Raw genomic sequence first — 13,671 nt, forward strand, 5'->3', positions numbered from 1 at the left:
ATGGCAGCTCTCCAGAGCCCCTTCTATGGAGATAAGATGAATCTCTTCTCCCTCTGCCAGAAGATTGAGCAGTGTGACTACCCACCTCTCCCAGGGGAACACTACTCTGAGAAGGTGAGCAAGCTGGGGTCCAGATGGAATGGTGCTGACGTTCCTGAGGCTTATAGGAACAGCTCAGCTAGGAGCTGATGCCAGGCTAGGGGCATGATTACGAGGGAGATGGGAGATGGGCACCCCAGGCTAGCTGGTTGGTCTCTTGCTCCATGTAACAGGCCTGTTAACTCTGGAGGTTTTTAACTTTCACATTTTATGCAGGGTGCAGGGACTCTGGACAGTTACTGATTGTATGAAGTCATCCTCAGATTCATCATTTTATAGATGGGTTAAATTATATCTTCCTTGTGAGTAAACTATGAGGGGCAACTTTCAGGTCTCCTGGCACACTCCTGACAGGTCTGTATGCTCCCTTCACTGCCCTTAGAGGCTGGTTTTCCTCGTCTATAAAATAGAAACAAAACTAGAATCTCCTGTCCCGGTTCACGATAAGGATTAATCATGTGTCATGTTTAGTAGAGCTAAGCTAGCATCTACCACCACCGTCAAAAGGAGCTATTGGAGGTAACAGCTTCATGTAAATATTACTAAACATCATTTGTTATGTCCGTTGAGAGTCTAAGGTCTTCCCAGGTCCACTCTACAGAACACAAGGCCACTGCCTCATGATAATGGTTCATAAGTATAACCCTTCCCTCACTATGTTTCCACTAAGACAGTGTTCTCAACCTTTGGCGGCCAAAGGACCTTTTCACAGGGCCACCTAAGAACACTGGAAAACATATTTATATTACAATTTATAACAGTAACAAAATTAGTTATGAAATAGCAACAAAAATGTTAGATGAGGGTCACCATAACATGAGGACCTGTATTAAAGGTCGCAGCATTAGGAAGGTTGAGAACCACTGCCCTAAGGACAGCCCATCATCAGATGAGCTGAGGCTTTACAAGGAACTCCTTCTGCATGGAAGCTCCAAGCCAGCCTCCAAGTCCACTGGCTCTCACCTGTTCAGTGGCCACCCCTGAAGTGTGGCAGTCTGGAGTCTTTCTGCTCCAGTGGCTTGAGTTCCCACTAGCCCCTCTGGTGACAGTATCTGTCTTCTGGAGAACAGGCTAGCCGGAAAGGAAGAACAGATTGCATTCTCCACAAAATTCGTTGTTCCTTTCCTTGTTTAAACTAGAACTTCTGCTCTACAAGACATGTGACTTAGTTCCAATCAGTTCTTTGCTCCTGTGCCAGTCTGCCAGTGGGCATCATACACTCCACTTCAGCTGCCCTTAGCTCTATCTCCTCGGGCAGCCATTCTGTCTTACCAGCACATGCCCACGGCAGGAGCAGCTGCAAATCCTGTTACTTAGCACAGTGTATCCCTAAATACACCCCACGTTTAAAGCTTTATATTGAGGTATCTTGTCATTTTTGTTGTTTCTCCTTATGACTGTTAACTGTAGTCTGCTTCTAAGTGGTTGCAGGGCAGACTTCATCTTGATGTGGTTTTTGTATTTTTACCTGATGGGTTGGCCATGGTTCCCTTCCAGAGCAGCTTTAGAAAGCACTGTTTGTAGATGACCTTGGACACCACCTTCAACTGCTCCTGGATTCCGGCTGTGGGATCACAAAATGCCAGGCAAAGGAGGGAAGCACATAATGTGGTTCTATAGGCCAGTTAAGCCAGCTCAGTGAGGAAGCACAGTCCTAGCCCCTAACCTGAGGTGTCCTAGCCCAGTGTCTCTGCAACATCCCTGAGCCTTCCCGGGGCTCTGTCTTCCTGAGGTCCTAGAGCTCTTTAGTCCAGGACCTCCCTCCCTCCATCTACTTTTGCTGGTGACCACCAGCACCCCCAGCAGCAGGCACTGAGATGGAAAACTTTGCAGCCTGCCCAGTGTAGCACATTTAAGACCCAGGCTTTTTAAGGTCATTATTTTAATTACCATTAAAATGACTAGCATTCTGGCTATCAGAATGAGAGGGATAAGAGGCTTAAGGCACCCCTCCCCCACCCTGGCGGGCAAAGCCTTCAGTGTCTGGATAATTAAAAGCGTGTCTTTCATGAGCACAATGAAGAGGCCAGGGGGTGTTCAGACTGCAGCCTTGCTGCATGTTAATGCATTTATTATGATCAATAAGCCCTTTCCTTGAGTTTTCTCTGGTTTAGGCTTTGTGTGACTGACAGCAGACACACATGTGCAGAGTGCTCATACTCATGAATCTGCACAAAGGTGTGCACAGCTGGAAAATGATGATTATTTGAGGGTAACAACTCTCAGGGTCTCAAAGCATCACCTCTGGAACCAGACAGGCCTAGGCATGCATGGGCATAGCCTCCCCAAAAGCTGTGTGATCATACCTTATCCTACAAAGCATTCTTCACTTGAAAGGGGACAACAGTGCCATCTGAGGTGCCATGTGGCAAAACATGTGGATGTAGGTTTAACTAACAGAACTGCTCTTTCCTTTTAGCTTCGGGAGCTGGTCAGTATGTGCATCTACCCTGACCCCAACCACCGACCTGACATTGGATATGTGCACCAGGTGGCTAGGCAGATGCATGTCTGGACATCAAGCACCTGAATGCAGCATGCCTCATCAAAGCCATCCACCACTTGTCTTACTTGAGTTGTCTCCCCGAGTGGCACCTGGAAGTTCCCAAAGCCAAGACCAGAGGGCTCAGCAGGCTCCCAAAGGTGGCTGCCTCAGCCAGTGAGCTGAAAGCAGCTGGGTTATGGTCAAACTCCAAAGTCCTTTTTTTGAACTGTTGCAGACAATCTGAGCTGGGCTATTAGTGGGGGAAGGGGCTTAGGTAGTCACTGAAGCCCCTTGTGCCAACTGCAATGTGAACCTCTGCCTGGTCCTTTCAGACCTGTGCAGGCCCACAGTGTCAGGAGGCTTGCAGGGAACAGGGTAAGGGTGTGGGTGAGCCTTTGCAAAAATGGTCACCACAGTTGTTTTTAGTTCTTAGTACCTTTCACACAACCCGGCTGAGTGCTTCATTTACTCTCTTGTAAGGGAAATGGAAATAATGGTTTAGAGTAGAGATTTCCCTAATACCTTCTCTGCATTTTATAACTGGTGAGTGACAGTGAGGAACACCCAGCATCAGACATTGAGAGGCATGGCGTCCCTGCCATGTACCATGGCCTCCTGGAATGCTGTGGCTCACTGAAGGATAAGTGTGCAGCATTATCTATCCATGGGAAGAGATCAAGAAAAATCCAAGAGCTTTGCCCTCACACTGCGCTTTACAAATTCTGGTTCTGTATCTTCCTAGTGTGACTTGGGCAAGTTTGTTGGCCTTTCTGAGCCTTCATTTCCTCATCTGCAAAAAGGATTAATGAGGTCATCTATCTTCCAGGTGACTGACAGGGTCTTAAACAAAAGATATTACTTAGGCAAGGCAGCCTAGGTTTGTTATCCCAGCACTTGGGAGGCAGAGGCAGGAGGGTTAGGGGGAAGTTTGAGATTGGACTGGACTACATAAGACCCTATCTCAAAAAGAGAGAGAGAGAGAGGAGAGAGAGGAGAGAGAGAGATATGCAAATCAGCCAGCAGTGGCAGGTGATCCAAAAATGCAGCCTGTCACTCTTTCAGAAAACTCAAGTCCGTGACCATGAGAGTCAAGAATTAAAAATACAACTGTATTAAGTGCAGGAAAAGCAGAAATATGTTCATTTACTTTTTGTTCTCAATAGGATTAACTGTGAAGACTAACTTATAAATGTGAATTTAAGGAAACTTAAGTGCTGGAAGAAACAGTCTGAATTATTTTGTTCTACTATGCCAGTGGTTCTCAAACCTCTATATTCCAAAATATTTACATTATGATTCCTAACAGTAGCAAAATTACAGTTATGAAGCAGCGACAAAGTAACTTTATGACTGGGGTCAGCACACCGTGAGGAGCTGTACTAGAGGCTCGCAGCTTTAGGAAGGAACAACTGATATTGATGTATCTATGTAGTACTACAGTACTCAAGCAGTACCTGCTTGGTGACAGGCCAGTGGTGCTGTGTCTTGTCATATGTTTAAGTCGTTGCCAGGTGAACTTACTACCCAGAGCTCCCAAAAATAGGGTCCCTGGCTGGCCACCCCTCTCCGCACAGAGCCTGCACTCCAAGGAGGGCCTCTGCTCTTTAGACAAAATGGAAAGGGGGTGACTGCTGAGTGGCTCAGGGGTGGCCCTAACAGCACGTCAGTGTCATCTTGGACTGCAGACTAAATCCAGCACACAGCAGCAGCACAACTTCTTGAGGCACCTTTAGCAGCAACTTGCCAGTCCCCAGACGTCCAAGGAATACCAGAATATCTTTAAGTTCCCCAAGTAATTCTGAGAATCATCAGCCAAGCTGCCTCCCTCAATAAATAAACCCACTGTACTCACTCAAGCTGGCTCCAGCAGTTTCCAACAAGGGAAGCGGGCTCTGTGGAGCGCCCCACAGTACATGCTCTGGGAGGACCAGAGTGGCTGTCTCCTGCCCAGCACTGACTCCTCAAAGTTTTCCTGACTCTTGGTAAGCACCGTGTCTGCTCTCAGAGGCTGTTCTTGTGTCCCTCGCACAATTAGCCTCTTAATTTCAGTTGTCCATCCACTGCCCAAACCAAGAGAACCATCTCATCTGGCCAATAAAATGGCCTCTGATGTCCAGAGTCTCCACCAATCATCATCCAGAGAGCAGTACAAAGCTATGTCCTAATTACCATAAACAACAAACCCCAAGCACTGCTTTGATTGTTATGAGAATGGCCAGAGTGCAGCTCACCCGTTTCACACAGCTGCCTTTCTCTGGACCTGAGCATGCATAGTCCACGACCTCAAACTGAAGGTGTCTGTCTCGTGTGTCTATGTGGAAGGCAGGGTAGGATACCAGGGTCTTGTGCATGCAAGGCAAGCTGTCCACTGGGTCATGCCACAGCCCAAAACTCCCTCACTGCTTTCCACCTGAAATGCAGGCTGCTAGATACTGAACTGAATCACCCTGTTAGGAAGGACAGACGCCTGGGGCTGCCTCTAAGTGAAAACGAAGTAAGCAAGCACAGGCCTGGGTCATAGCCAGTCACTCGGAGAGCCAAAGGAACTCATTCTGGTTTCAGGCCACACCACGGACACACACTGGAACTCAGGACACAGGAGAGTCAGGTCAGCAGAGCCCAGACCCATAGTCCAGCACTCACTGGGTTTTGTCTTTTTTTAATTGAGCCTCACTCGGCAAGCAGTAGCCGAATGTATGTGTTGGGGCGTGGTGCACCCCAGTTACTCAAAGACATAACCAACCACCCCCAGCACCATTCACGAAGTGTCCATGGTCTGGACAGTCTCTTCTAGCACCTCGATCTCCAGAGTGGTGACTTTCTCAGTGAGGACAGCTGTAGTGCCTTTCTCACACCTGTACCGGCCAAACCTGATGAGAGAAACAAAAGCAGTTAGGCCAAGACAGACACTGCCCAGACAGCAACAGGCTTGACTGGAGTCCTGGGGCTTCAGAGAGTCAACTGCCAAATGCTACAAAATGGGGCACTTTGAAGGGTATGTGTTAACACTTAAGAGATAATACAAAAGTACTGATTTTCCATTTTCCTTCAACACTCCACCATCCTCAGTACATGATGGGAAGTATTTGGTCATTTGACTTCAGGCTGTCACTTCCTTAAAACTTATGCCCTTCCATGTAGCAATGTGGGTGACACAATATGGCCTTCTGCCCCACAACTCTAGAAGCACCAGCAATACAACTAACATAGTCCAGACATCACTTCAGAACACACAAGGCCAACTGTCCTTGGGGCAGGTCTCTGAGCCAAGTGCGCACCCTGATCCACATGTGATCTCCTACCTCTCCAGAATCCTGATGCTGCCAAATACAGTACAACAACTTCTCATGCTGGGATGACAGTTTCAGTAAGCTGGTACCCACCAATGGGAGCTGTACTCTGATCAGATACTCCTAGGAAATTCTCCATTCAAACAGGCACTTGGGCCAGGGGTAGGGGGCAGAAAGAAAGAGTACCTGATGCTCAGGTAGGTGGACTTTAGGAGGAGGTACTTTTTCAAAACACATTTGTCCTTGTTCCCTTAAGGTTTAAAGCTATCTCTTGGTGTGTACCGGCTGAGCTACTGGCAGTTAAGTGTTGCCTTGAGACCAAAGTCCCAGTGGCCCAAGAGGCTGACTCATCTGACCTTTACCCTGTCTTTAGGGGGAGTGGACATGAGAGCCCCATACCTTTTGGGTTAGGCTGTCGGCCTTAGCAGCATACAGGGCAAGAGCCAGGTTCATAGTGGCTAAACGCATGGAGCAGCTGGCAAGCCTTTGCCCTCACCTCTTGCCCGTACTGGGGAGGGTTATCTAGGGAGCATTCTTACAGTCATCAGTCCAGAGGAGAGTGGGATTCTGAAGTGTGTGAAGATTCTGGTGCTGCCCCAGAGCAGATTACTGCTCACCTGCCTGTGCTTAGCCCCTTCCTCGTCACCCTACCAGCCTCCTCACCACATCGCTGGGTCTAAACCCACACGAAGGCTAGGATGGAATTTGGAGCCTCACACATTCTAGGCACATGTTCTGCCACAAAACCACATCCCTGGCTCCACACTGCTACCTTTAGCACAAAGGTTCCTTTTGCAATCATGCCCAGTTTTCAAAGGTGGCTTTTAGAATTCTCTACCTAGGGAACTGATTATTCAATCCACATGGAGCAGACCACTCCCCAGTTCTCTTCCCAAAGGATAAGCATCCTTCAGTGGAAGCTGGTCTCCTAAACCATCCCTGTATATTAGAGGCAGCTTCCTTCCCATTTCACTCAAGATCTGAGGAGCTGGGATCACACTAGCCTAGCTTTATCATTTCAAATACAGGACTGATACCCACAGCCACCATCCCAACCAGCAGCCACCCCTTAACCCACTCCAGAGCTGTCTGACACTAAGCTTCCACAATGCCGATAGCAGCCAACGACAAAGAGCTACTGGCACTTTCCTTGTCAATCTAGAGCTAGGGATCCTCAGTGGGTGTAGAAGCCTTGCAGGGGTCTGCGCTACTAACCAGAGCCCAGGCCCAGTTACTGCTCACTGACTTAGATGACTGTGGCTAAACACAGAACTCGGAACCCAGAGTGCTCAAGCAGCTGAACACCTATAAGAACTGTCAATCAACGAGCTACAGGTAAATGCAGACACCAGGTCCCAGGCCTTTTGGACCTAAAACATCACCTCACAGCTTGGATCCTGGTTTGTACCACTGAGGTGAAGCATCCAGAGAGCACAGGCCACAGGTTCAGTTGCACAACTCCCTTCAGCATGAACAACAGATGATGACCATGGCCACAATTCAGAGGCTGCTAGCCACTGGATTAGAACCTTTAGGATATCTTGGGCCAGCTTGCATAAAAGTTTGTGGACTGGCAACCATGAAACACAAACGCCTCACAAGATGCCATTCCTGGCTTAAGATGCTGAAGAAAACATGAGGGGAGGGAGGAAAGAGGAGAGACCTCTGTCCCAGCTTTCAGCCTGAAGCTCTCTCCTGTCAATACACAGTAGATGAAGACACTTCTCCACACAGCCTGTGATCATAAACTAGCAGCCTGGACTCAAGACCTGCTGTATAAGCTGCTTTAGAACTCAGGCTTTTCTCAGTGTGGTAAAGAATCCAGAAAACCCAATCCAGATGACAAGGAGATTCCAAAGGTAACAGGACGCAAGGAAAATGCCATGTCCTTCACTTACCTGGTCCCCTTCTTATTGGGCACCGAGTAGGGTCGCAGAAAGTCCAGCTTGCTCTTACTGATGACACACAGATCAATGTTGCTTCCAGATCCCAAGTCATTAAAGATGCCAGCTGCGATAGCCTCACTCACCAACTTCTTAGCTTCTTCCTCCTAAGAAAGCAAAGGGCAGCCAAGATGATTTGTGCTCATGGAGAATGGTGGCCTGCTCAGAAACACACAGGATGCTTCATACATGGGCTTGTGGTACTGTTTAAAATTTCCCTAAAACTATGACGTTTTCAACACCCATTTTTCTTTCTTTTCTTTTTTTGTTTGTTTTTCGAGACAGGGTTTCTCTGTTGCTTTGGAGCCAGTTCTGGAACTCGTCTCAAACTCACAGCGATCCGCCTGCCTCTGCCTCCCAAGTGCTGGGATTAAAGTTGTGTGCCACCACCGCCTGGGCCTCAACACCCGTATTTCAAAAGAGAACTGGCCTAAAGCTTTGTAGGTGATAAGTGGGGGACAGGCCTTTCATCCCTTCATGCCCGAGCCCCTTCCTCACACGGTGTCTCCCATCATATGCCGTCAGCACCCACCATTTAAAGACTCAGTGAGCTGTTCTGTGCTGCCCAGAGGAAATGGCACTATTAGAAGGTGTGGCTTTGTTAGAGGAAGTGTGTCACTGTGGGGTGGGCTTTGAGGTCTCCTTGCTCAAGATAAACTCAGTGTGGTACACACAGTTCACCTGTTGCCTGTGCATCAAGATGTAGAACCCTCAGCTCCTTCTCCAGCACATCTGACTGCAAACCACCATGCTTCCCACCATGAAGATAATGGGCTAAACTTCTGAAACTGTAAGGAAGCCTCAATTAAATGTTTGCCTTTATAAAAGTTGCCATGGTCATGATGTCTCTTCACAGCAACAGAAACCCTAAGACATCTTCATAAGGGCCGGGCAGTAAATATTTTAGGTTCCTGGGCATGCTTGTTGTCTGTTATAACCTCGCAATACAACCACCTAGCACAAAACAGCCAAAGACCATGCATAAGCAGGGTGATTATGTGTCCCAATAAAACTTTATTAATCCAGGTGTCAGGCTGGATTTGACTCATGGGCTTAGTTTGCTAAATGATCAAAGTATCTTTTTTTAAAATATTTATTTTATTTATTTATTATGTATACAATATTCTGCCTGTGTGTATGCCTGCAAGCAGGAAGAGGGCACCAGACCTCTTTACAGATGGTTGTGAGCCACCATGTGGTTGCCGGGAATTGAACTCAGGACCTTTGGAAGAGCAGGCAATGCTCTTAACCACTGAGCCATCTCTCCAGCCCTGATCAAAGTATCTTAACAGTGACTCCAGGAGAGAATCCTCCCCCCACGGATGGGGAAGACAAAGCAGCAGTTTATAAAATAAAGGAGAAAGGTGAACAGGCTCAGAAAAACACAAAAACTACTAGCTAACAAAGCCAACTTCCTGGTAACATAATGGAGAAAGTCAGCACTGTGGGTCTGAGACAAGCTGATACCAAAGCACAATTGTAGTTCCGGGGAGTGACACATTAAGACTACTTGCTCCTGAAGAATTTGTCTCTACCCTCTATGAACCTACAAGTTCACTGAAGTGACTTGCTGCTTCTCCCAAAAGTTCATTAACATTTTCAGTCAAGAGCCATCATATGCCAAGTGAGACACCAGAGCCACAGAGGTCCCAGAACCTCACCCTCTTGGGATTTTAGAAGTTCACTGGGAGCCTCAGACCCATGTGACTGCTCCAGGGTATGACAAGGGTCAAAGAGTGACAATAATGGCTGCCTCCGTGAAGTTTCAGGGAGAGCAGAAGGCAGCCTGTAAACAAAGGCACCCAGGAAACTGGTGCAGTGCAAGGCAGCACGATAGAAATCCTTTATGCAGCAAGGAGAGAACGAGCCAGCCTTTTCTATGTGCTTCATCTGGCACAGGGTATAGACATGCGAGCCAAGCAAAATGCACACATCTCAGTAAACAACCTCCAGCTCTAACTCCCATGCACCAAATGCCCCAAATCTGGCCTAAGAATCTTGATGGACAAATAAATTCAAGGTTTTACGTTGTGAGAGAATCCGAGCCAGGCTGGAATACTAGTGACAGGAGTGCCCTCTACAGACCCAGAGGAGGAAAGGAACTCTGCAAGAGTGGAAGGGATCCTTACAAAACCAGCAGCCAGACACATTCGTGAGGGCAGTAAAGCAAGTTATTCTTATGTGCATGTGCACAGTGCTGTAAGAATTCACCCCACAGGACTGACCACCTACCTAATCAGGAACACAGAAGCCTTACCAGAAACCAGGAAAAGTGGCAGAGCAGATGGTAGTGGAGACTGCTCCCACATAGACAGCAAAACCTAACCATCCGCTTAACAAATGCAACCTCATTCCAACTCACTTTGCATATTAACCAACCTTAGATGTGCATGTGCACGCATGCTGGGAGAGCCCTGCTTGCTCCCCTGCTCAAGGCTGCCATCCCTTCTCCCCCTTCTCTTTTCTCCACTTAACCATTGCCTCTCTTTGTCTGTTCTCATCTCTGTTGCTGGTGCTCTGAGCAGGGCACATGGGACAGGGAGGAAAAGAAAAAAAAAACCCAACAACAACAGAAAAACAAAACAAAGAAACAAAAAAACCCAATAGGCAGCACTTAGCACTGCAGACCTTTAGTTCCCAAGGGAGGATGATGTAGAGGGCGTGGAAACATGAATTGCGTTACGCATGCCTGTCTCCATTCAACTGGAGCACCTGCGTCAAGTGCAGGTGATTCTCCGTTTTTGCAAAATTTGGAAATGGAAGCAGTTTGCTGGTAAAAGCACATTTCAAAAAAGTTCAAAAACTTGACTGTATTATGTATAATTTGGTTCAATTGTAAAAATCATCATTATATAGTCAAGTGTAAAGGCTTTTAAAAATTGGGGAAACATGTAAAGCTTCTTCGCCAATTCTAGGGGAGATGATTATTTGAGGAACTCCAGCTTCCGTGTTTGTCTGTCTGTCTGTCTGTCTCTGACACACACAGACACACCCACACCCATATGTTATAAACTGAGTCAGGCACCTGAATAACCATTAACCAGTTTCACTCCAGCCCCCAAACACCTTCTGAGGCTCATACTAAGTATGGCTGAGAGGGAGCCCCATGGTAACACAGCTAGCAGTAAACAGTAAATAGTAAAACAGATTTGTAGTAGCCACAAGTCATATTAGCTAACAAATAACCTTTCTTGGGCTCTGGGCTCTTCGCAAATCAGGGACACCAAAGCTGTGTCACTCCCTGTCACTATGAGCCTCGATACCTGGGTTAAGTTTAAGAACAGTGGCTGCCAATTTCTGTGTGGTCCAAGTATCAGGTCCTCGGCAGTCACCTCTATTGTGGAGTGGAGGACCTTGTGCTTCCCACAATCCCATAGACTGCCTGCCTGACAAGGGCCTCTCTGTTTTCCACAGTGCTGAAGTAATGTTCCTACAATCTCATGCCAGGAATCAAAATCAAGATGAAGGTTTTATTTCATGTCCTTCTCCTAACCACCAAACTCCCTCAAAACACCAGGAGGCTAAAAGTGACTACCGCCTACCCATTGCTTACACAGTCTCTTCAAGAAGTATTTCCTGGCTGGGCGGTGGTGGCGCATGCCTTTAATCCCAGCACTCGGGAGGCAGAGGCAGGCGGATCTCTGAGTTTGAGACCAGCCTGGTCTACAGAGCTAGTTCCAGGACAGGCTCCAAAGCCACAGAGAAACCCTGTCTCAAAAAACCAAAAAAAAAAAAAGAAGTATTTCCAGAGACCTAGTAACTTGAGAACCTGCTTTATATGTCAAATACTGACTTGGACTTCTAGGCACAGATATACCTATAGCACTAGTAAATTTATATATTTTTTTCCTTATAGTAAAATTTTGCAGCTAAATAACTTTTGTATTTAACATGTGCTATTGATGTTTTGGGCAACTATCAAGAAAATCCTAAGAGGTGGAGAAAACACCTCGTTTTATCACCTTTGGCACACAGAACATTCAAGAAATATTGTTTCTTTCTCTAGGAGTCAATCTTTCTAGGACTCTGCACCTACCTCCCTTTTCTGGAAGCTTTGAGGTGATCTGGGTCTTGAGCAACATCTGCCTGGGACAGGTGCTGCAGAGGGGCTCTGACCCAGTCATGCAGACCCTGTATCCCCAGCTGCCCAGGCCCAGGTGCTGTATTCTCTTCCTGCTGTGCAGCATCTTCCTCCAACCAGCCAGCTGCTCATGGATTTACATTGTTTATCTCAAGGGAACTTCAGTGTTAGACCCACAGGACACATCCCAGCTACAGGAAAAAGAGCCCTCCAGCATAAAAGAGCAGCTTAAAAACACATACAGAAGACCATGACCCTGCCGACAAATAAATAAACAAACAAACAAATCATTGGAGGGTCTCAGGCTCAAGACAGACAGAATTCTATCTTCAGACTCCTACATCCTGCTGTGTAGCTAGGGACAGTAGCCACCTCTCTGAGATCGCTCTTCTCCTCCCTAATATAATACATTCTACCTCACAGGTTTGCTGCAAAAACTAGAAATCAAGCACAGAAAGCAACTACTATAGTGACTGGCGCATGGCAAATGCTTAACGGCTGGTAACATACTTAATAAAACAAGCCAGAGGGCTCCTGAAAAGACGCGGCCACCTCTCAGCCAGAGAAAGGCGGACCAGTCAAATCTGCTGACAAACCTTCACCCAGTGCCATGGAGAAATTCCTGTAATAATTAAAACAAGCGAAGCACACTCCCTAAAAGTTCAGAGAATATAAAAGGAGCACTTCCTTCTTTATGGCTACAAAGACCAAACTAACTGGGAGTATCAGTCCCGCGGGCCACCCTGCTCCTTAAATGAGATCACAGTAAGAGTGATGTACTGCGCTCCACGTCAGCTGTGACAAGCAGCACTTTATAGAGCTATCTGTTTGTCTCCATCACTGCACCACACAATGTGTCCCTGGACTCCAATGTGCAGCTCCATTTACCGCTACATGACAAATGGGCAGCACTTGTAAAAGGCACAAAGAGGTCCACGTCGGCCATGTAATGGTCACCACAGCTGTACCCAAGTGCTTGAGGGGACAAAACAGACCCCCAAGTTCATTAAACTGACCAGTAATGGATCTTTCAAAAAGTGCCTTAGGAATCGTACAGAAAAGGCTAAAATAAATAACTCAGCATGGAAGGCTAATCTGAAACGGTGTTTGATAAATTATTTATACCACAGGCGATTGTCTGCATTTAATATTGGAGCTACTAGTAGCATCTTTAAAAGATGATTTATGTGTTGTAACGCTATTAAACTTTATATTGGCCCACTGCTAGCTATAAAGTCTGCTGAGATTTAGAGAATGAGTTTTAAACTGTCACTGCAATATCATAGGAGATGGAGACTGTATTAAATCTTTACTTGAAACCTGTTATCTAGAGAGTTGTGTTTTGTAGACACTCACAAACTGATAGATTACCTCTGCATCCGCTACAGTGTGGGTCCAAATAGTACTGCAGAGAAACTTCTCCACATTATCCCACATACAGTTACAATCCAATTCCTCTTCTCACTAAAGTGATCTTAGATGTGCCAGCCAATGGGCACCCTGCACTGTTCAGCTTCAAATTAATCCTCTTTAAAGAAACCCTGTGCAACCTGACAGTTATGGCTATGCATACCGAGCATACTTAGGCCAGGAGCAAGGAAAATATTAAGTATATATTTGACTAAGAGCCTAACATACTATTTATTTGAAATGTAAAAATGCACGTATATGGCAGTCATTTGAAACAATACATTTGTAACTAAAAATTTTAGAATTTAAAAAGAAACTAAATTGATTCTTTGTAGGAAAATACCTTCTGTTAAATAGCTAGAT

General features: G+C 46.5%; 2 protein-coding genes across 2 annotated transcripts in view; one reads left to right on the plus strand and one right to left on the minus strand.

Annotated features, from left to right (window-relative positions):
• The window catches only part of Nek6 (NIMA related kinase 6), a 33,948-nt gene extending 28,901 nt beyond the window's left edge, over window positions 1-5,047 (plus strand). Inside the window, exons 8-9 of the mRNA XM_005345951.3 lie at window positions 1-114; window positions 2,519-5,047. Of these exons, the coding sequence (XP_005346008.1) occupies window positions 1-114; window positions 2,519-2,629 (225 nt within the window). The 3' untranslated portion in view covers window positions 2,630-5,047. The remainder of the gene's footprint in view (window positions 115-2,518) is intronic.
• Window positions 5,048-5,195: 148 nt separating this feature from the next.
• Window positions 5,196-13,671, minus strand: part of Psmb7 (proteasome subunit beta 7) — a 62,153-nt gene continuing 53,677 nt past the window's right edge. Inside the window, exons 7-8 of the mRNA XM_005345952.2 lie at window positions 7,773-7,924; window positions 5,196-5,454 (exon numbers count right to left, since the gene is read on the minus strand). Of these exons, the coding sequence (XP_005346009.1) occupies window positions 5,343-5,454; window positions 7,773-7,924 (264 nt within the window). The 3' untranslated portion in view covers window positions 5,196-5,342. The remainder of the gene's footprint in view (window positions 5,455-7,772; window positions 7,925-13,671) is intronic.

The sequence above is a fragment of the Microtus ochrogaster genome, chromosome 4, assembly GCF_000317375.1.
Source record: "Microtus ochrogaster isolate Prairie Vole_2 chromosome 4, MicOch1.0, whole genome shotgun sequence".
NCBI classification, from domain to species: Eukaryota; Metazoa; Chordata; class Mammalia; order Rodentia; family Cricetidae; genus Microtus; species Microtus ochrogaster.